The sequence below is a fragment of the Fundulus heteroclitus genome, chromosome 16 (genome assembly GCF_011125445.2).
Source record: "Fundulus heteroclitus isolate FHET01 chromosome 16, MU-UCD_Fhet_4.1, whole genome shotgun sequence".
NCBI classification, from domain to species: domain Eukaryota; kingdom Metazoa; phylum Chordata; class Actinopteri; order Cyprinodontiformes; family Fundulidae; genus Fundulus; species Fundulus heteroclitus.
In genome coordinates, this window is record NC_046376.1 from 1,504,476 (window position 1) to 1,525,425 (window position 20,950).

Consider the following 20,950-nt stretch of genomic DNA (forward strand, 5'->3'; position numbering starts at 1 on the left):
TTATTTTTGCTGTAATTCTTTATTAATGTTTAAACAGTTAAATCACAGATATTCCTGCTCATTCACCGTGAGGAGAAAAAAGATCAAACTGTATAATTAATAAATCATTACGGTTTGGGACTGATTATTGACAAAGAAATTCAGTTTGTGAACAGGTAGCCGCAGCAGATCATGACAATGATTTAGTGAGAACATTTGTGTTGCATGTGGAGTGTTTCAGTTTTCTTCCTGACAGGATAGAGGTTCAAGTATTTTACTAAGTGAGCATTAATAAATTCCTATCGCACGCAAACATGCAGACAGAAACCTTTTAACCAAGCCCACGTATCCTTACAGCCTCCTCAAGTGCAATACAGCTTTACTGCGCCGCCATCGCCATTTAGCACAATTTTCTAAGAAGTATTAAATGTATTTGATATCCATTTCTTTTATTGAACTTAAATCTAATGGTTTTACAGAATAAGAGCTCTCTTCTTGTTGTTGAGGAACACGTTCCAGTTCTGCCAGTCGAGGCCTGAGTTCTGGATGCAGGAGCCTTCCTCGGTGCAGGTGTAGCCTGTGGGGCAGCAGTGCTTCATGTCGCTGCAGCACACCGCCTGCAGGGACAACACAGGGAGCTCTAAGTTCAATAAATCCATGCAACTCACTTCACATTACGTGTGTCATTAAACCAAAGCAGCGTTTTAGAGAAAGAACATCGTATTAACAGTCATGCATGCGGAAGTGTACTGGTCTGGGTTGCTTTGCTTTTTCAGGACCTGGAAGTCTTGCCATAATTGATAGAACCATGAATTCTGCTGTGAGGCAGAAAATCTTGGAGGAGATTGCTTAGCCATCAGCTGGTAACTTGGATCATCCAGGAGGACAATGATCTGTATACATATCTGTATGTCCAACTCAGAATAGCTCAAAGGACAAAATCATCAAATTTAAAGTTCAATGCTATGATGGGCTCCACAGTGTTTAATTAATCATTAGCTGAACTAAGCAGAAAGTAGTTCAAGGGTTCAGCATGGGGAGGCCTCTACATAAAGCCACCTGAAATCAGGTCATTGTTATAAATGGGTGATTGCTGCAGCATTTGACCAGCATTTACATGAATATTATAGAAAAGGTGTGTATGCTGCTGCTCAAAGGTTTAGGGAGACCCAAAGCATATCATGATTGTTTCCAAGAAAACCCACGTATTATTGATCAAATGAGTAAATAAAAAAATATAGTCAAGACATTGACTGGGTTAGAAATAACAGTCTGTACTATATATTATTATATATTAAATAATATTTTTGTCCCTCAAACTTTGCTTTCACCAAAGAATCTGCAGTTACAGTAATTACAGCCTTGCAGATTTTTGGTTTTCTAGCTGTCAGTTTGTTGAGGTAAGCTGAGAAAACTTCACCTCAGGCTTCCAGAAGCGTCTAACACAAGCTGGCTCAGCTTGATGAGCATTTCTTATGCACCATAAGCTGCTCAGACAGATCAGACAGAATACCACGCTGACGATGTCTAGACTGGGTTTCTGATTCATTTAACGCTATTTTATTTGAAGAAAATTATGCTTTCTAATAAAAAAAAAAAATATATATATATAAATATATATATAGGTGACCCCAAACCTTTCAGTGGTAGTTTATGTGCAATTTAAATTTGGTATGAATGCTGGAGAGGTATTTAAAGAAAGCTGTGCATGTTCTGCAGCCACAGAACTGCTAGACAGATTCTAAACAGTGTAATAAAGGTACTAAAAAAAGAAAGAAAGCACAAGGCTTGTAATGTGATGGTAGATGAAGATTTTTCGCCACAACTGATCAGACGACTGTGCTAAAAAAGAACTTCAGCGTGTCGTACATTAGGAGAAGGACAGCAGCCCCAGGTGGTGGAGGATGTCTTGCAGCAGGTATCGCCGTCCGGGCATTTGGTCTGCTCGTCACACTGGACGTCTTTGTGTTTTAACGGAGCCAGCTGAAGATGGTACTCAGGCAGATACACCGGTGTGAGTGGGAGGGTCTCCAGCTGCAGCATGATGACCTTCTGGCAGCTCTGAGAGAGAACGTTGCAGGTGTAACCCTGAGGGCAGCAGTGCTCCTTATCTGAGCAGCACACAGCCTGCACACACAGGATATTACTTTACATAAGCAAACCCTGGACATTGATACAGCGCTGCACATTTTAAAGTCAAAGCTGGTGCCACTAATCTCACGTTTTGCAGCGGGCAGCAGCCCCACTCGCCCGTGAACAGCCTGCAGCAGGAGGTGCGCTCTGGACACTGGTTGTCCTCGTCGCATCCCACGCTGCTGTCAGCGGCCCGGCCGCCGCTGATGGCCGGGAGTTTGGTGTACCACGGGATCTCCACTTCTCCTTTGATGCACGTCGTCTTGTCCTCGTTGCATTGGTAGTTTTCGGGGCAGCAGTGGTTGCCATCGGCACAGCACACAGCCTGGGGGCAGAAGTGAAAAGGGGAAGTGGAACTTTCACATCAGCCATACGGTTGTCACTTCTGTTTTTTGGTTTTTTTTGGTAGTATTAGACCGAACTCTCAATGACGGGGAAAATAAGATGCTATTAAATTTGAATTTTCGTTTCTCTGCGCCATTGTCTGACTCCCAAAATACTGAAGTACAGGTGCATCTCTGTAAATGAGTTCATCATGGAATAGTTTATTAATGGCAGTATTACAGTCTAACGTGCATTCTACACATTTGGCATCCACCTAACATGAAGACAAAATGTGATTTCGCACAACAATGGGATGTTACATATGACCAATTAAAAAATATTTATTACTGACAGTTTTCCAGAATTCAGTCACTGACACGTGTCAAAGCAATTTACCCGGCCCTTAAGAGCCACAAAAGGCAAATATTTCATAAAGTAGAGCCATATAAAACGGTGGCTACTGTAGCAAATGTTGATTTCTTTATTTTTTTAATAATTTTTGTTGATGTTGATTTATTTATTTTTTAACTGTGCAGTAATCACATCCCACACACATTAGAACAACCCAGAAATGTCCTAAAAGAGAAGAAGTGATGCAGAATGATGAGTTTAAAGTATAACTCACCCCAATATCAACTTTTTTATGCAGATAAACTGTATAAACTGGACCTAAGATGCTACTTTTATGTTACTGAGCATTTTTTATATTTCTATGTGAACTGAAAAGAAAAGTCTCGTCTATGCAGGAACAAGCGGCCCTTTTAATGACTTCATGATGCCAAAGTGGTCCAATATGGAAATGAGTCTGACGGCCCTGCTCTACCAGGAGGGTCAGTTAGAAACAGAAACTTGCTGTTCAGGGTTCTGAATCCAAGGATATTTATGGAAAATTGAGCAGAAGAAAAAGGTTAACAGAACAAGGAGCACATGCTTAAGAGAACTAGGAAGCAACTCTTATTTACAGAAGTGTGAGCACCTCGGTTAATGACCATTAGCCTGATTGACTGGACTGACCGAAACCCCAAAGACAATCTGTGGGATATTGTCACGAGGAAGAGGAGAGATGATGCAGCTCAGACGAAGACCTCTTTAAAACTACTGAACTGAGCGCGTATATCACACATTAAGCAAAGACGCTTTTCACTAGCCCCCTATTACAGAGTTAAACTTATTTTTAACTCTTTACGTCGAGAAAGTGAATTCTGGGTTTCCGTTAGACGTAAGCTATCAAAATGATCAGAAATAAACTTATAGATCAAATAGATGTAGAGTATATAATAGATTAGTTTTACTATTTGAACTGAATTACTGATATAATCTAAAGTGCATCAGTCTTCTTCATTCAGCTTTTCCCTTTCAGGGCTCGCTACAGAGAATAATCTGACATCTTCTGTGTCTTCTTCTCTCACACCGACTGTACGTTGTCCTCTTTATCTCCGTCCATAAATGTCCTCCTTCGTCTTCCTCCAGGCCTCCTGCCTGCCAGATCCAGCCTCAGCATCCTTCCACCGATGTCCTCCCTATCCCTCCTCAGTTCAAACCCCCTCAGTCGGGCTTCTCTGGTTTTATCGCCATAACAACAGAGACGCATCACCAAGTTCAGTGAAACTCATCACAGGTTTGTCCCGAGAAACACACAACTGTACTTTCCTGAACTGATGTGTGACATCTGTGTGGGAGGTGAGACGTCTGTCTTATGATTAAAACAGAATTGAAAGAGGTTTTAAAAGCCAGAAATATCTGAATTATGCATGTGACTGAATAAACAATGCAGCTTCACACGGTGCAAAGGTTAACTTCCTTCCTCTTGGAGTTTCTTTTGATCTGGCTCTTTTATTTTATTTTATGAGTGTTGTTGCATTTAGCCTCTTGCATGCTCCATGTGTGCAGCCTTTTAAAACAATAAATAACCTACATTTTACTTGAGGCCAACAGGGCAGACTTCAGGGTAAAATAAAAACTACTGTGATGTCAAGCTGCCAGAAGGTATTGGAAAATACAAATGCATCCCGTTTGCAACCAAATTAGTCACCGTTAGTGATAGTAATGTTGCAAGATTTAATTTAATTTCAAAGCAGCAGTCTATATTGTCTCCAATTTACACTCAAATTATTATTGTTATGCATTTTTTTGTGGCAAATCTGAATAGTTTTTAGTGGTTTAAATCTCTGAATTTGGCTCTTCTAACATGTATTTTGTTCCAATTTATTTTCTTTGTGCTTATAAAACGGTAAGAGCTGTCGATACTTTTTGATATTCTCTTTAGTAGAGAAAATGTCAGGAAGTGTGCATATATATATATATATATATATATATATATATATATATATATATATATATACATATATATATATATATATATATATATATATATTAGCAATTGGGTTTTTGTCAACAATTGTGATAACCAACAATACTGTCTTTGATTTGTTTGCAATTTCCTCTTTTCTATTAAATAGCTTCTCCCTGTTTTCTTGTATTAGTTCGATACTGTTTAACATTATTCTTTATTTATCTCGGATAATTTCTGCTGCTTACTTCTCTTTTGTTTAGCTTGCAGGATCAAAGTTTTAATTACACATATTTAAGTTTTTTTAGTTCCTTGTTATTGCTTGTAGAACAGGAGAACCAGTAACTGTTGGGAGTTTAAGTGGAACACCTGGTCTGGTCATTTAGCTTTTTACACTTAATTAATTTGAAATTGACCTGAAGTCGGACCTGGTCAGTATTTAGCGAGGAAGGCGAGCCATGCTGGAGGGAGAACAGGTTGCATCAACTATCAGCTGCGTCTCCAAGAGAAACCGAGGAGTCTTGCTTCACTTCACTAACTGAAAATAACAGGATGTAATGATAGTTAGTTCTGTATTTTTTACAAGCAGCAATCAATTCCCAAACCTGGACGGTCTGTGCTAAAGGTGCACAGTCACAGCGCTGCACACCCACTAACTGTTACCACAGCTTATTGGTACATTTGTATTTCAGAGTTAAACCTCTTTAAAGTCTGAGAAGAGATCTATGAAAGGGCTGAAAGCAGAGAGGAGAGGAAGAGGAAGAAGAGAGATGCGTGACGAAGGGGAAACAGGGCTGTCACATGACATCTGCTGTTTCTGTTGCACCTCAGATGCAAAAACTGCATTGCTAGTAAGAAATGACCTCAAATTAAATTCATCTGAGTCATATTTTTGGGGCACTATTTTGGCTACAAACACTTTATGAGCTTAATTATGCAGCTGAGACATTAGTAAAGGAAAATACATGCATGCGTCTGCAGAGCTCAGCGTCAGCGGAGATACACTAAAGATTTTAATTGTTGGAGCTTCACCGCCTCAAAACACACGGACATCCGCTGCAGCTGTAGTGCATATGGATGGCTTCATAATTAAGTGAATAATCATTTCATACTCTGCTGACATATTAAACTTTTAAAGCAGGTGTGACCAGCTCCAAAAACACAAAGGCCCCGTTTACACAGCAACGTTTTCAGCGCTGAATGTTTTCTCTTACAACAGAGCAGTTTGAAAACGGGTTCCAGAGTTTAACTGTTCAAATGTCCCGCTCTCTGTTGCTGTGTAAATAGAGAAAAATAATGAACTTTTCTTCCAGGGAATCCCTTATCTCATGCGCAGTATGATAGAGATCTGCCCACAATGTTAAAAACCACAGAAGAAGAAAAAAATAAAGTACTGTTTTTGGCTGCTGTCTCTTCTGAATACAACCACGGCTCGGCTCGGATATAATTAAAGTTAAACGTTAAAGTTAAACTTGATCATCTGCCCTTATGAAAACTTAGGATAGGACTCACTAAAGCCTGGGTATAAAATGTCTTTTTGAATTAAAATGAAAGGTAACAGATGTGTTTTGAAACTTTTACTGAATACACGTCTTTCTTTTACATTAGGAGACATCTGCTGTAAGTTTTTTTATTACTACAATCACAATTCACATTTCAGCCTTTGTTATTTGTAGTTTATTGTAACTTTTGCATCAGATTTTTAACAGACTAGTTTTTGATGAGCTTGTTGTCTCATTTTTTTTTACCTTATTTACAATTTTTTGCATAAAATCAATCTAAACTTAATCTCCAGATTGAGCTTTTTCCTCTTTGCATCAGCCTTGCTAACACCAGCTACAAGTCTTGCAGCCTTTGCCATCCACCTTCAGCCACAAACCCAGATTATTAAGTGTTCAATAGTTGTGTACAAAAAAATAAAAAATGAATAACACGCACAGTAAATTGTACAGGAGTGCACAGTGGTGAGATCAGAGTGTTTAAGCCTCTGTTTCTGAAATGAACAGCTAAAATGGTCTCTAATCAGGGTGTGAAAAACCTGATGAGTTGATAGGAGAGAAAAAGGCACTAGATGTGAAAAGTAACGCCTTTTTTGTGTAGATCCAGAACTCCTTTACCCAAATGATTCAGTCTAAAAACTGCTCATCAGTTCTCCAAAGGTGTGCCACACCACAGTTGAGCTATAAATACTTTTGGCAATAATTGTGTCACAATAACCACAAGCGTGTGAGAACGTGCGCGCTAGTCAGGGTGAAGTACAGGATCCATGCAACATTTAGAACGTTATAAAACCTTTGTTTGTTTGGCTGAAAACAAAACTATCAAACATTTTCCTGCACCTAAATGTTTTAGTTACTACTTTGAACACTATGAGTTAGTGGAGGACTGTGATGGTGAGAAGGAGCAGAATTACCTTCGGCAGCGGGCAGCAGCCCCACTTTTTAGACGAAGACATGAAGCAGCAAGTTGTTTCCTGAGGGCAGCTGGTCTGCTCGTCACACTGATTCCTGTCCTCCACCTCACTGCTGCCCTTCTCCTCCTCCTCTTCATCGTCTGTCTCTTGTGGAGGAAGCTCTCCCTCTTCGTCGGCCTCTGGTGGGCTTGTCACCAGGCTCTGCGTTGTTTCCACTGCCGTGGGTTCTGTAGTGGTCAGGCTCTGCGTTGTTGTCTCCAGTGCTGTGGGTTGTGTGGTGGCCAGCATGGGAGTCCTGTGGATGAAGGGCGTTGAGCCTGAAGCTTGGACACAGCTGGTGCTGGTCGGGTCACAGGTGGTGCCTTCAGGGCAGCAGTGCTGGTGGTCGTCACAGCAGACCGCCTAAAGTGTCGGCAAAATGTTCAGTCTCAACATTTCTTCTAGGAAAGTTGGATTTGCAGCAATGGGAGTAAAACGTTTAGCTATCTGTCAAAACAGTAAGGAGAAAAACTGAGTACACCTGTTGATTAAATAGCTTTAGCTTTAGTTGTAACAACTCCTGGTTTTATGTATGTTTTCATTTTATTTACTTTAACAGGGACAGTACAACTGCTAATTTACAGCCCCTGTCCCTGGTCACGCTTTTGATCCAGAAGAACAAATTTAAAATTTAAAATTGCTTTTGCAAATTCAAAGTGACACATTTATGACCCATATAAAAGTACCATGGAATTACAAATCACGTTGCAAAGGTGAAATACATAAAAACACACATCTCCAAATCTGATTGTTAATGTTCACAGTGTTGATATTCTTTTGACCAATGCTTTGGTTTTGTTGAGAAAAGCCTGACGTCTGACAAAAGCTTCAGATCCTGTGGTAAAGCGCTCCACTGAGGTTCACACATTCTGCTCAGCTACTCTGACCTCTGACCTCTGCCTTTTCAATCTGCCTGAAGTCTGGACTTTGACTAGGCCACTGGAACATCTTTGTTCTCGGTCAATATCTTGGAGATTTGCTGCTGTGCTGCGTCTGAGACCGTTGAGAAGCCGGCTTGGTCCAAGCTTCAGGTGTCAGACAGGTGGCCTCACATTTGACTCTGGAGTGCTTTGGATATACAGAGGAGACGAGGAGACGAGGAGAGGAGAGGAGACGAGGAGATGAGACGAGGAGAGGAGGAGAGGAGATGAGGAGAGGAGGAGAGGAGACGAGGAGAGGAGACGAGGAGAAGAGACGAGGAGAGGAGACGAGGAGAGGAGACGAGGAGAGAAGACGAGGAGAGGAGACGAGGAGAGGAGGAGATGAGGAGAGGAGACGAGGAGAGGAGATGAGGAGAGGAGACGAGGAGACGAGGAGACGAGGAGAGGAGATGAGGAGAGGAGGAGATGAGGAGAGGAGACGAGGAGAGGAGATGAGGAGAGGAGACGAGGAGACGAGGAGACGAGGAGAGGAGATGAGGAGAGGAGACGAGGAGAGGAGACGAGGAGAGGAGATGAGACGAGGAGAGGAGACGAGACGAGGAGAAGAGATGAGGAGAGGAGACGAGGAGAGGAGATGAGGAGAGGAGATGAGACGAGGAGAGGAGACGAGGAGAGGAGACGAGTGAGGGGGAGGAGAGAGACGAGGAGACGAGGAGAGGAGACGAGGAGGCGAGGAGATGAGGAGAGGAGACGAGGAGAGGAGACGAGACGAGGAGAAGAGATGAGGAGAGGAGACGAGGAGAGGAGAGGAGATGAGGAGATGAGGAGAGGAGACGAGGAGAGGAGACGAGGAGAGGAGACGAGGAGAGGAGATGAGGAGAGGAGAGGAGACGAGGAGAGGAGACGAGGAGAGGAGACGAGGAGAGGAGACGAGGAGACGAGGAGAGGAGACGAGGAGGCGAGGAGATGAGGAGAGGAGACGAGGAGAGGAGGAGATGAGGAGAGGAGACGAGGAGAGGAGATGAGGAGAGGAGACGAGGAGACGAGGAGACGAGGAGAGGAGATGAGGAGAGGAGACGAGGAGAGAAGACGAGGAGAGGAGATGAGACGAGGAGAGGAGACGAGACGAGGAGAAGAGATGAGGAGAGGAGACGAGGAGAGGAGATGAGGAGAGGAGATGAGACGAGGAGAGGAGACGAGGAGAGGAGACGAGGAGAGGAGACGAGGAGACGAGGAGAGGAGACGAGGAGGCGAGGAGATGAGGAGAGGAGACGAGGAGAGGAGACGAGACGAGGAGAAGAGATGAGGAGAGGAGACGAGGAGAGGAGAGGAGATGAGGAGATGAGGAGAGGAGACGAGGAGAGGAGATGAGGAGAGGAGACGAGGAGAGGAGACGAGGAGAGGAGACGAGGAGAGGAGATGAGGAGAGGAGATGAGACGAGGAGAGGAGACGAGGAGAGGAGACGAGGAGAGGAGACGAGGAGACGAGGAGAGGAGACGAGGAGGCGAGGAGATGAGGAGAGGAGACGAGGAGAGGAGACGAGACGAGGAGAAGAGATGAGGAGAGGAGACGAGGAGAGGAGAGGAGATGAGGAGATGAGGAGAGGAGACGAGGAGAGGAGATGAGGAGAGGAGACGAGGAGAGGAGACGAGGAGAGGAGACGAGGAGAGAGCGAGGATGAGGAGATGAGAGATGGAGACGAGACGAGGAGATGAGACGAGGAGAGATGAGACGAGGAGAGGAGAGGAGAGAGACGAGAGAAGAGATGAGGAGAGGAGACGAGGAGAGGAGATGAGGAGAGGAGATGGAGACGAGGAGAGAGGAGACGAGGAGAGGAGACGAGGAGAGGAGACGAGGAGACGAGGAGAGGAGACGAGGAGGCGAGGAGATGAGGAGAGGAGACGAGGAGAGGAGACGAGACGAGGAGAAGAGATGAGGAGAGGAGACGAGGAGAGGAGACGAGGAGAGGAGATGAGGAGAGGAGACGAGGAGAGGAGATGAGGAGAGGAGACGAGGAGAGGAGACGAGGAGAGGAGACGAGGAGGCGAGGAGATGAGGAGAGGAGACGAGGAGAGGAGACGAGGAGACGAGGAGAGGAGGAGAGGAGACGAGGAGAGGAGACGAGGAGACGAGGAGAGGAGAGGAGACGAGGAGACGAGACGAGGAGACGAGACGAGGAGACGAGACGAGGAGAGGAGACGAGGAGACGAGGAGAGGAGACGAGGAGACGAGGAGAGGAGATGAGGAGAGGAGACGAGGAGAGGAGACGAGGAGACTAGACGAGGAGAGGAGATGAGGAGAGGAGAGGAGACGAGGAGAGGAGACGAGGAGAGGAGAGGAGATGAGGAGACGAGGAGAGGAGCCCAGAGGAGCCCCTCGCTCAGCTGCTGCCAATGAAACAGGCCATGTCTCGAACATCTTCCAGCGCTAAAGAAAATCACGATTACAGAACTAGTTGAGTCACTGAGATAAACCCATAACCCTTAAACCCATCAAACAATTTGATGTCTTCTTCTACTCTATATTTAGTTGCTGTTTGCAAACATCTTTGCGATCTCTCTGCTGTAAAGAAACGATGCGGTTGATGCAGCTCATAGGAGCGCTCTGCTGACCAGCTGGTGTCACAGACCCTTTGGCCGCAAACATCAGGCTGCTACTACTTCGCTTGACTCAGGTACATTAGTCAAGTCTAGTTAAATTTATTTAAAACAACGGATCGCTACCAAAGTGCTGAACGATAAAAGGAAAAGGCAGAGACTAAAGGTACATCAAAACAAATTAGTCTAAAAACATCAGAGAACGAAACATAGAACAAAGAGCAATAAAATACTAAGAAGAACTCACACTGGGTCAAAAGGCAGAGAAAACATGTTTTTTTAAGAGATGAAGAAGAAAAACAGCAAATGATGAAGATTATTTTGAAGATTATTCCAGAGTTTCTAAATAATCCCGACGTCTTCCAAACTGAAACTTTGTTTTTTTGGGACAATCAGATGTTCTCAGTGTCCTAGAAGAAACATAAAGTTGAAGTAGAAGAATTTTTAAATGGGTTTTGTGACCCACAGGTAGCTAATAAAGCGACGATAAAACCTAACCTAGAACTCCAGTTAAGATCTGAGCTGCAGCATTCTGGACAAGCTGGAGACGTGAAAGCAGCCCTGACTAACTAACATAAAGGGCATTACAGTAATCAAGTCGGATTGTAATAAAGACATGAACTACTTTTTTAAGATCAGGGTCTCCTGTAAGAAAGTCTGCGTCAGCACAAAAAACCTGCGCCATAATGTTTAAAGCCCAATTTGGCATGTACAAAAATCAATCTTGGGTGAAAGTATGCAGTAATCCACACAGATTTTCTTCTTTAATCGCCAATTAAAAATCCCAAAGTACTAAAACTCACCAAAATCCAGTGAAATATAACTGCATTCAATTTTATTTAACCAAAGGAGCATCAAACCTGACTTTTTTTCTCAGGTTTAAGCTTTTATGGTATAAATCTGTACAAAGACTTATATTGAGCATCATACAATAATGTAACTCAATCAGGTGTTAACTGAATATTCCTCTGTTTCTGTCCCATGTATATGTAAATGTGGATGTCAATGCATGTGAATCTTTTAATGAGCTTTTTTCATTCTTACTGAAAAATGAAACTCGTGTTTAGCTATCTGCCTTAACTGAAGGAAAGCTTTCACGACAACAGAGATCATCTGCATTTTTAAATTTACAGTTAGAGTCTAAAATCATCCTCAGACTTGCAATAGACTGCTTATATAGTTCAATTCCCAATGTTTATAGAAAAAGAGCCAGCATGGAGGCTCTAAATAATATAACTTCAGTTTTGTCTTTATTAAAACTTAAAAAAATTAAAGCCACCCAAGCATTAACATCATTGAGACATTTTAATAGAGGGAGAATGGAGCTGGAACTACTAATAGGTTTAAGGGCCGATAAATCTGACAATCATCAGCATAACAACAGAAAGAAAGATGTTTCCTCAGAGCAGACTCTGCAGAAAGCAGGTACAAAGAAAAGAAGCGGCCCAAGCATTGAGCCCTGTGGAACCCCACAGATAACAGGTGCTGGACTAGATAAAAAACGACCAACACAAAGCATCTGGCACTCAGGTAAGAGAGAAACCACTCTACCGCTGCTCCGGTCAGCCCAACCCAGTGCAAATTCTCAGTTATCCGGGTCATCACAACAGCAAACAGGCTTAAATCGGAGGCAACCGGACTTTCGCTCAGTTCTTTCTAAAAACGTTTCTTCTGGTGGCCTCCAGAATGGACAAAGACTCCTGGATAGGTGTCGAACCTTTTTTAGAAAGAACTGCACGAAAGTCCGGTTGCTTCCCATCCAGTGTTTGGTAAAAGAAAACTGTGGTTGATAATATCAAAAGCTGCAGTCCAGGAGTTCTAGGATCATAAACCGCCTCGCGTCATCTGCTAAAAGAAATATCATTACAGACACTCACCAAAGCTGCTTCAGTGGTGTGTATTAAAACCAGACTGAAGTAAAAATTCATTCTCATTCAAAAAGGTATTTAGCTGAACAAAAGCAATTTTCTCTTCAGATTTTACAGAGGAAGGAAAGCTCTGAGGTAGTCAATGTTTTTCTAATTAATGGATTTACTACTGTAATTCGATTACAATGCAAATACTGATTGATTGATATAATAGTTCCCAGACTGATCTTAAGCAAACGTTGCTTCTCTGAGGTTTGTGCTGCTCTCCTTCCACCTTTGAGGCTGTGTTATTGACCTGAAGACTGCTGATTTTAAAGGGATCTCAAACTAGCTGATCATCAGTTAATGGAGTGCATTTAAGAAGCTGTATCTGTTCTTTCCTTTTTAAATACCATAGAAGCAAAACGGGTGTACTTAGTTTTCCTCTTGACTGTGGCTACCAAAACTACCAGTTTAATCCCTAAATCATGCTCTAGAAAACGTAGTCAACAAATTCGTTGGAATCAAATGTAGAAGATGTTGGTTTGTTGACCTTAGGTAAAGGACAGCAGGCCCAAGTTCCCTCCTTGGTCTTACAGCAGGTGGAACCATCAGGACAAGAGACGGTGTCGTCACATGGGACATTCTTCACCTGCATGGCTGGTCTGGAGGTTGCAGGTATCTTCTCCAACCAGGGGACAGAGTTTGTAGGATCATCGCAGGACTGTTCTGCCAGGTTACACTTCTTACCTTTTGGACAGCAATGTATAAAGTCTTCACAGCAAACAGCCTGAGGAGGACACGTTTGGACAAACAGAAAACCATCAATCCCCCAAACAGCACAGTTACAGGTTCATTTTTTTAAACAACTCTTCAAGGGAATTGTTAAAGCATCCTGACCAACGGTGCAACAGTTAGTCAGGATGCTTTCTACCGCTGTGCAATAGAAAGCATCCTGACCAACGGTGCAACAGTTAGTCAGGATGCTTTCTACAGCTGTCCAATAGAAAGCATCCTGACCAACGGTGCAACAGTTAGTCAGGATGCTTTCTACCGCTGTCCAATAGAAAGCATCCTGACCAACTGTGCAGCAGTTGGTCAGGATGCTTTCTACCGCTGTCCAATAGAAAGCATTCTGACCAACGGTGCAACAGTTGGTCAGGATGCTTTCTACCGCTGTCCAATAGAAAGCATCCTGACCAACTGTGCAGCAGTTGGTCAGGATGCTTTCTACAGCTGTCCAATAGAAAGCATTCTGACCAACGGTGCAACAGTTGGTCAGGATGCTTTCTACCGCTGTGCAATAGAAAGCATCCTGACCAACTGTGCAGCAGTTGGTCAGGATGCTTTCTACAGCTGTCCAATAGAAAGCATCCTGACCAACTGTGCAACAGTTGGTCAGGATGCTTTCTACCGCTGTCCAATAGAAAGCATCCTGACCAAATGTGCAGCAGTTGGTCAGGATGCTTTCTACCGCTGTCCAATAGAAAGCATCCTGACCAACGGTGCAACAGTTGGTCAGGATGCTTTCTACCGCAGTGCAATAGAAAGCATCCTGACCAACTGTGGTATGGGAGCTGTACTGTTGCAGAGCGTAAGGCCCTGCAGCGGGTGGTGAAAGCCGCCCAGCACATCACTAGGACTCTACTACCCACCATTGAGCACATCCAGAAGAAACGCTGCCTACATGGAGCTCGCAGCATCCTTAAGGACTCTTCCCACCCAGCCCACAGACTGTTTTCTCTCCTGCCCTCCGGCAGCATTTCAGGTTCCTCTGGACCAGAACCAGCAGACTAAAGAACAGCTTTTTCCCCAGAGCTGTCTCTTTATTGAACTCTAACCCTCACTGATAGACTCTCCTCTCCCTCCTCACACCTACCTCCATTTTATTATTCTGTTATTTACTAGACTGTAATGTTCACCTGCACTCCTGACTGTTACTATAGTAACAGCTGTTTACATGCATCCTGCACTACTAACTATGACTGAATATTGATTTGCACTGCTGACTGTTTATTCACAGTACCAATTGTTTACATATACATCTGCAATACCGTACTTTAACTGTAATATACAATTACCTTCCACTGCACTTTAATTTAAATAGCTTCTGTCCAAACTTTATTTATACATTTTATAGTAATAGCCATCTGTACATATATTCATAGTACATGTAAACTGTGTTATAATAACAATCATCTGTATATTATGCTACTGTATATATCTGTAAAACTCTATTTATAGTAATATCCACCTGGATATTATATTCGGTACACATCCAGCTGTAAATTTAGTTCACAATACTAGTTATCTATATATTATACTCATAGGACAAATCTATCAGTAAAATTCTGTTTATAATAGTATCCATCTCTATATTTATTCAGTAATAAATCATGCCCTGTACTTATGGAACCATTGTTTATCCTGCACTTGCTGCTATTGCACTTCTGATTAGACCTAAACTGCATTTCGTTGCCTTGTACCTGTACCTGTGTAATGACAATACAATTTTATCTAATCTAATCTAATCTGATCATTTTACCTCTGCAAAGGGACAGCAGGCCCAGTCACCCTCCTTGGTCTTACAGCAGGTGGAACCATCAGGACAAGAGACGGTGTCGTCACATGGGACATTCTTCACCTGCATGGCTGGTCTGGAGGTTGCAGGTATCTTCTCCAACCAGGGGACAGAGTTTGTAGGATCATCGCAGGACTGTTCTGCCAGGTTACACTTCTTACCTTTTGGACAGCAATGTATAAAGTCTTCACAGCAAACAGCCTGAGGAGGACACGTTTGGACAAACAGGAAACCATCAATCCCCCAAACAGCACAGTTACAGGTTCATTTTTTAAACAACTCTTCAGGGTAAGCGTTACCTCTGCAAAGGGACAGCAGGCCCAGTCACCCTCCTTGGTCTTACAGCAGGTGGAACCATCAGGACAGGCTGCTGTTTCATTACAAGGCACATTGTTGGCTGGAGAAAAAGAAAACGTGTCGGTTTAGAAAACACTTTTCATTTGATCTGACTCTGCCGCTGGGAGAAAATGTGTTTTCACAGATTCTAAGGGTCCTGGCCTAAAGTGTTAAATTATTAACTAATCATTCCTGTTGTTTAAATATCCAAGTAGACCGTTTCAACTGACAGTTAACTACTATTGTTATGCAACATTAAGTTTAAATGTTGCAGCCCTAACGTAGGCATATCATCTGTTGTAAAAACTTGTAACCAATTGATTCCTGTGTTGCAGGAACCTGAGGACAAGGATCTCTGATGTGGCGCATATCTGCTCACTCACTGCAAACAAGAGTTTGATGAAAAAGATGAAACGTCTCTGTCCTGAAGAAACTATGTTCTGAATTACATAGATGTGAAATATCATGGCAGGATGTCTGCCTAGTGCGACATGGGTTGAACATTTTAGGCTTTATGCTGATATGTTGGCAACAGCCAATGATGCTCATTGAAAAGCTTTGGGCCTATGAACCTTTTATTATTAATGCCAGAACATTTATGAATAAAAATCTGGTGGCATCTAACAGATATCTGAAAGCAGATCATCAGTAAGTCTTTCAGGAGGATTGTGATCAAATATATATATATATATGGGCTTATACAGTCATGGGTGACCAGGCACAAAATCAATCTCCTTCTCTGACCGTGAGCCTCTACATCCAAGCCCTGAAGAAAATCTGTGAGCTGCAGAGGAGAGAGCATAAAAGACGCCCCAGGAATCTACGCTGAAGAGATTGAGCAAAGAAATGTAGGAAGACCCAAGAAACCCATTGCAGTTTAAGAAAACATTCATAGCAGAGGTGCAAATATCAAAGATTTGTCCTTGTTTTGTCAGTCCTCTGTAGATTACATGGATAATCCTGTGAGTGGGAATGCTATTTACTCTAAAACTGGCTAATAAGGCTTTCAAGACACATAAAGGGAAATTTCACCTGTATCTTCCTTAGCAACAGATGACAGAGTCACTTCCTCTTCCAGAGAAGGAACTGGATTGGCTGTGGAGACCTCGGTGGATGTTTCTGTTTCGCCCGCCTCTGCTGCCTCTGCACTAATTTTTTCATCTTCTGAGAAAAACAGATACAACCAGATTTCTTTATTACGGGGAAGTACAGCGTGCTGGGCTTAGGGAGCAAAGGCTAACCTTTCTGGTTCTCCCAGTCGGCTCTTAGCCTGGCGGGGAACTTGGCCCACATTGGCAGCTGTTTTTTGGTAGATGTGGAAGTGCATTTCATTTGTTCGATGTTGCATATCGTCCCTTCAGGGCAGCAGTGTTGCTTATCACTGCAGCACACAGCCTGTTTGGACAATAAAGTCACAGGTAAGGCCCGGATAAGACACAATAAAGACATGATAAGTTGGACGTATGGCGACGTGGGACATGCAAATCCATCATTTGACTCCCCTCCATTCATTATCGCACTCCTAGTATGAAGTTCTACTCCCCTGAAACAGTTTGTGTTAAAGGTGCGTACCTTCGGCATCGGGCAGCACGCCCACTTTCCCTCTGGGGTTTCGCAGCAGGTCGTTTCATCCGGGCACTCCGACACGCCGTCGTTGCACACAACTGCCGTTACAAGTTCTTTGACAAAATAAAGAAAACCCCCACAAACATTAAAATTCTAAAAAATAAAATAATACAGATGAGTGGGAGAAAAAGTCAAATACTTCTATGAATTGAACCTTTTTTGATGCAAGAGCGGCTGTCCATGGTGCACTGGTGGCCCTCAGGACAGCAGTGCTTCCCATCAGAGCAGGAGATTCCCTGTTGGAGGGCATTTAGTTAGAAACGTCTCTGAAATCGGAGCGTTATGCCACCTGTCAGGCATTTTTCCACTGCAATAACAATGTTTCCACAAGAGATTTATGGGTTTTGATCCAGCATACAAGACAATTTATCCCAGGAAGTGAAAAACTTGCATGACTAAAAACAAAATATCACTCCTGTGAAAAAGACCCTTAAAGATTATGTATTTTTTCCCCCTCCAACATTTAAAAGCTTCAAACCAACAAACTTTGATATCAGGCAACTATAAACCCGTTAATTGTTCCAGCCACTTTGGCAGTAACATCTGCCATTCAGTGCTTTCACTAACTCATCTTTTTACTTTGCCATGGGAAAAATTTGGCAAAATTGTTGTAATTATGCCACATTGGAGGGTTTAAGAACATTAACAATCTGTTTAAGGCCACACCACAGCATTTCATTCGGATTTAAGTCCAAACTTTGATTAGGCCACGTCAAAACCTTTCTTTCTTTTTTTTAAACCAAGGTAGATATTCTTGTGAATCCTGCATCATCGTCCCAATGGTCTTCAGCTGAACTTCACAAACTCTAGAGAGGTCCTAAAGCAGGAGAGCAGACTCTAACACCACATGACCACCATCATGCATTGCTTCTAATTGTGCTCCAGATCTAATAGGAAACATAAAATCCAATAAATAAATACTTTGTCTGGTCAGTCCACAGAATGTTTGTCATAAAATGGACCAACAAGACATTTCTTGTTGGTCAGCAGCGGTTTTGTCCTCAGAACAGATCGAATCTTTTAGCCTGTTTTTAAGGAGAAAAATAAAAATCCCTCCCCTACAAGGTATTGCTGATAATCATTACTGGCATGTGTATCAATGAGAGGTTTAGTGTTTTCTGTGCTGGTTTCTTTACCTTTGCTAAGGGGCAGCATCCAAACCTTGTCAAAGCCTTCAGGCAGGAGAACTCAGCGGGGCAGCGTGACTCATCGGGACAGATGTTATCGTCGTCTTCGCCCGAGTACGACTTGATCATCCTGAAGGACTGGAGGGACAGTCAATGAGGGACACCACTCAGAAGGCTTAAACCAGGTTTTGTGGAGGCAAGCAAAATAATATTACTCCTACTTTGGAGACTGTGGGTTGATGAGCAGAGGTCCTTTCCACCCATGGCATGGAGAGAGTGGCGTTCACACAGCTGGACGTTTCTGGGCTGCAAAGCATTTCTGCTGGACAGCAGTGGATGTGATCCTCGCAGCATTCAGCCTGTCGACACGGGAGTAGTAGGAACACTTTGACTACCAAAGTTGGTACGGCTATCTGTCCCTCTGAGCGACGGCAGCTCTGTTATCTGGTTTGTTCAGTAGTAAAACGCCTTACAGCATGAATAGTACCACTATAGAATACCTTTTAGTTTAGAGTACAGGACAAACATTATCTTCTATGTCAATATAACTGTGATGATATGGACCTGGATGAGGATGAAACGCTGCATCGTAGCTGAATGTGTGACACGATGATGTACATCAGCATTTATAATAAAATATTTTCATACCAATATGTATAATAATTGATTGAGCAAAACCTGCCATGCTTAAGCGACTAAGAATAAAAGAAAAGTAATACTAAAGGACCATAACAAGAGATATTTAAGCAAATCCTAGCAAGAGTTGCATAAAAGTGAATAAACTCTTTACATGTTTACAGTCTTTATGCTTAGTATTTGCAATAAATTTGGTAACAATGAAAACCTTCAGCAACATTATTCTGTTATGTGAGAAAGTTAGGCGGAAGAATGTGGTAACTTGAATTTTGATTGTTAACCCAGTTAACTCCATTTCAGTAAAATTAAGGAATTCAATAGACATTTTTGTTTAAGTTTCTTTACTGTGTGTTTTAATTTAGGATGAATAATTTGATTATTTTAATTTTCATTGACGCTAGGGGCTACTTGTTTACCATATTTAAGACATTTTTATAAGTATTCCACAGGATTCTTTATTATCTTTTTAAAACAGATGTTGAATGAAATTACACATTTTAAAGAATACTTTTGATATAAATGTTAGGTACAAGGGTTGTGTAAATAAAATGTTCATTGATGCTGCTAGATGTTGCTGTTTCTTTTCATTAAATGCTAGTTTCAGAATGTTATATGTAGGTTGAAAATATTCAATAACAATGTCAATTTCTTTGTAAAATATTTATAAATATTTTTTGCATAAACATTTATTTTTTGTTGCTTTTTTGGAAGCCAGAATTTTTCAGTTTGAAGTTGTAAAACTAACGTCAACAACCCGTGAAGTTCTGTTGATTTGGAGCTTCAAAATCCAATATGGCTGTTTGCTGCACATAAAACATGGCAAGAGCGACAGAAATCATCTTTACGCATTAGATCACTTACAAAGGCTGTACAACCTTTATTTGTGAACACTTTAGATTGGTGTTTAATTCAATAAAATGTGGAGAACTACATAGTAGTAACTGGTTTATTTTGCTGGTTACCCCGATCATTCATCCTAACACTGAGTAAATCCTGCAGATTTATTTCTCTTAGAATGAAGCATGTACTCAAACCCAGGAGTTTGGAGGGCAACCACATTTACCTGATCAAACTGGCAACATCCATAGCCATTAGTTGGGCTGCTGCAGCAGGTTTGACCCTCTACACATCTGCCTCCATCAGGACACTCATCTGCACCAACCAGGGCAAGGATAGCCCAACAGATCACAACCCAGGTCTGCATCTGCAGGCAGGGCCAGGGAGATCCAGTTAAAAAAAGAAGGAAGAAGAAAGTGAAACTTAAAAACCCCTTCCCTCTGGACTTCTGAGATCACAAGTTACCTCAAATGGCTCCAGGTTCTACTGTATTGTAAGTGATTCTGCATATAACCTTGAAACTGTGCCTTTTACAATATTGATTAAAAAACCTTATGAACTGGACAATATAGACAAGAATAAATTTATACTGACTCGGTGACAAATCATATTTGTTTATTTCCTGTAGGAGCACTTCAAGGAAGTGTTTCCTCACAGTTGTCTTCATCTCCCAACACAAATTATTATAAAGAAACAATCAGTTTAAATGAAATTATAACCAAATGTATTCAATAAATGCACATGTGATAAACAGATGATAACGACAATAATTAAGATTTAACAACTTTAAATGTTTTTTGGTAAATAATTACTTAGTACGTTTTAGCCATGGAAATCTGTTAATTTCAAAGCATTTTCCGGTGGATGAAAGCTAAAAGAAGTTTTTTTTTTTTTTTTTTTTTTACACGTAACGTACCTTTGCAAAAGACAGAGAGGCTGTTGTGAACCGACAGTGTAGCTTCCCCGCTGCGTCTCACCACAGTGAATAACCCCAGTGAATCCCCACAATGAGTCCAGCAGTCCTGCATCATCCCGAACACGCCCCCATCACAGTCAGTGGGAGGGGAAGACAGAGGAGGATCCTCGAGCTCTCTGTCTCTCTATTGTCTTAACTCGCTAAACTTAAAGTATTTTTATTTTTATGTATTGTTTTTTGAAGGTGACTGAATATGTGCAATTTTGTTTTTCTCATTCAGCAACTGGGTTTGCTTTTGCAACGTGTAACAGTGAACTTGTTTACATGAAGCTCCTAGATGCAGCCAGTGATGTCCCTGCCCGCTAGAGGGCGCCAAAGCCTCCAGAA

General features: G+C 42.2%; 1 protein-coding gene across 3 annotated transcripts; it reads right to left on the minus strand.

The window, feature by feature from the left end:
* Nucleotides 1-20,690, minus strand: grna (granulin a). Of its 3 annotated transcripts, none has more exons than XM_012851928.3 (15): nt 20,564-20,690; nt 19,874-20,014; nt 18,396-18,533; nt 18,184-18,312; nt 17,202-17,283; nt 16,994-17,100; nt 16,663-16,816; nt 16,454-16,582; nt 15,385-15,482; nt 15,050-15,286; nt 13,058-13,294; nt 7,140-7,541; nt 2,201-2,437; nt 1,849-2,106; nt 1-596 (listed from the first exon to the last, which is right to left on the minus strand). In XM_012851928.3, the coding sequence occupies exons 2-15, from the start codon at nt 20,012-20,014 to the stop codon at nt 453-455; spliced, it is 2,493 nt and encodes an 830-aa protein (XP_012707382.2). In that variant the 5' UTR covers nt 20,564-20,690; the 3' UTR covers nt 1-452. The 3 variants fall into 3 exon arrangements, with proteins under 3 accessions (XP_012707382.2, XP_021165930.2, XP_012707381.2); XM_021310255.2 differs by having other exon boundaries at nt 15,050-15,105; nt 15,441-15,482; nt 16,454-16,585; XM_012851927.3 differs by having other exon boundaries at nt 16,454-16,585.
* Nucleotides 20,691-20,950: the final 260 nt, after the last annotated feature.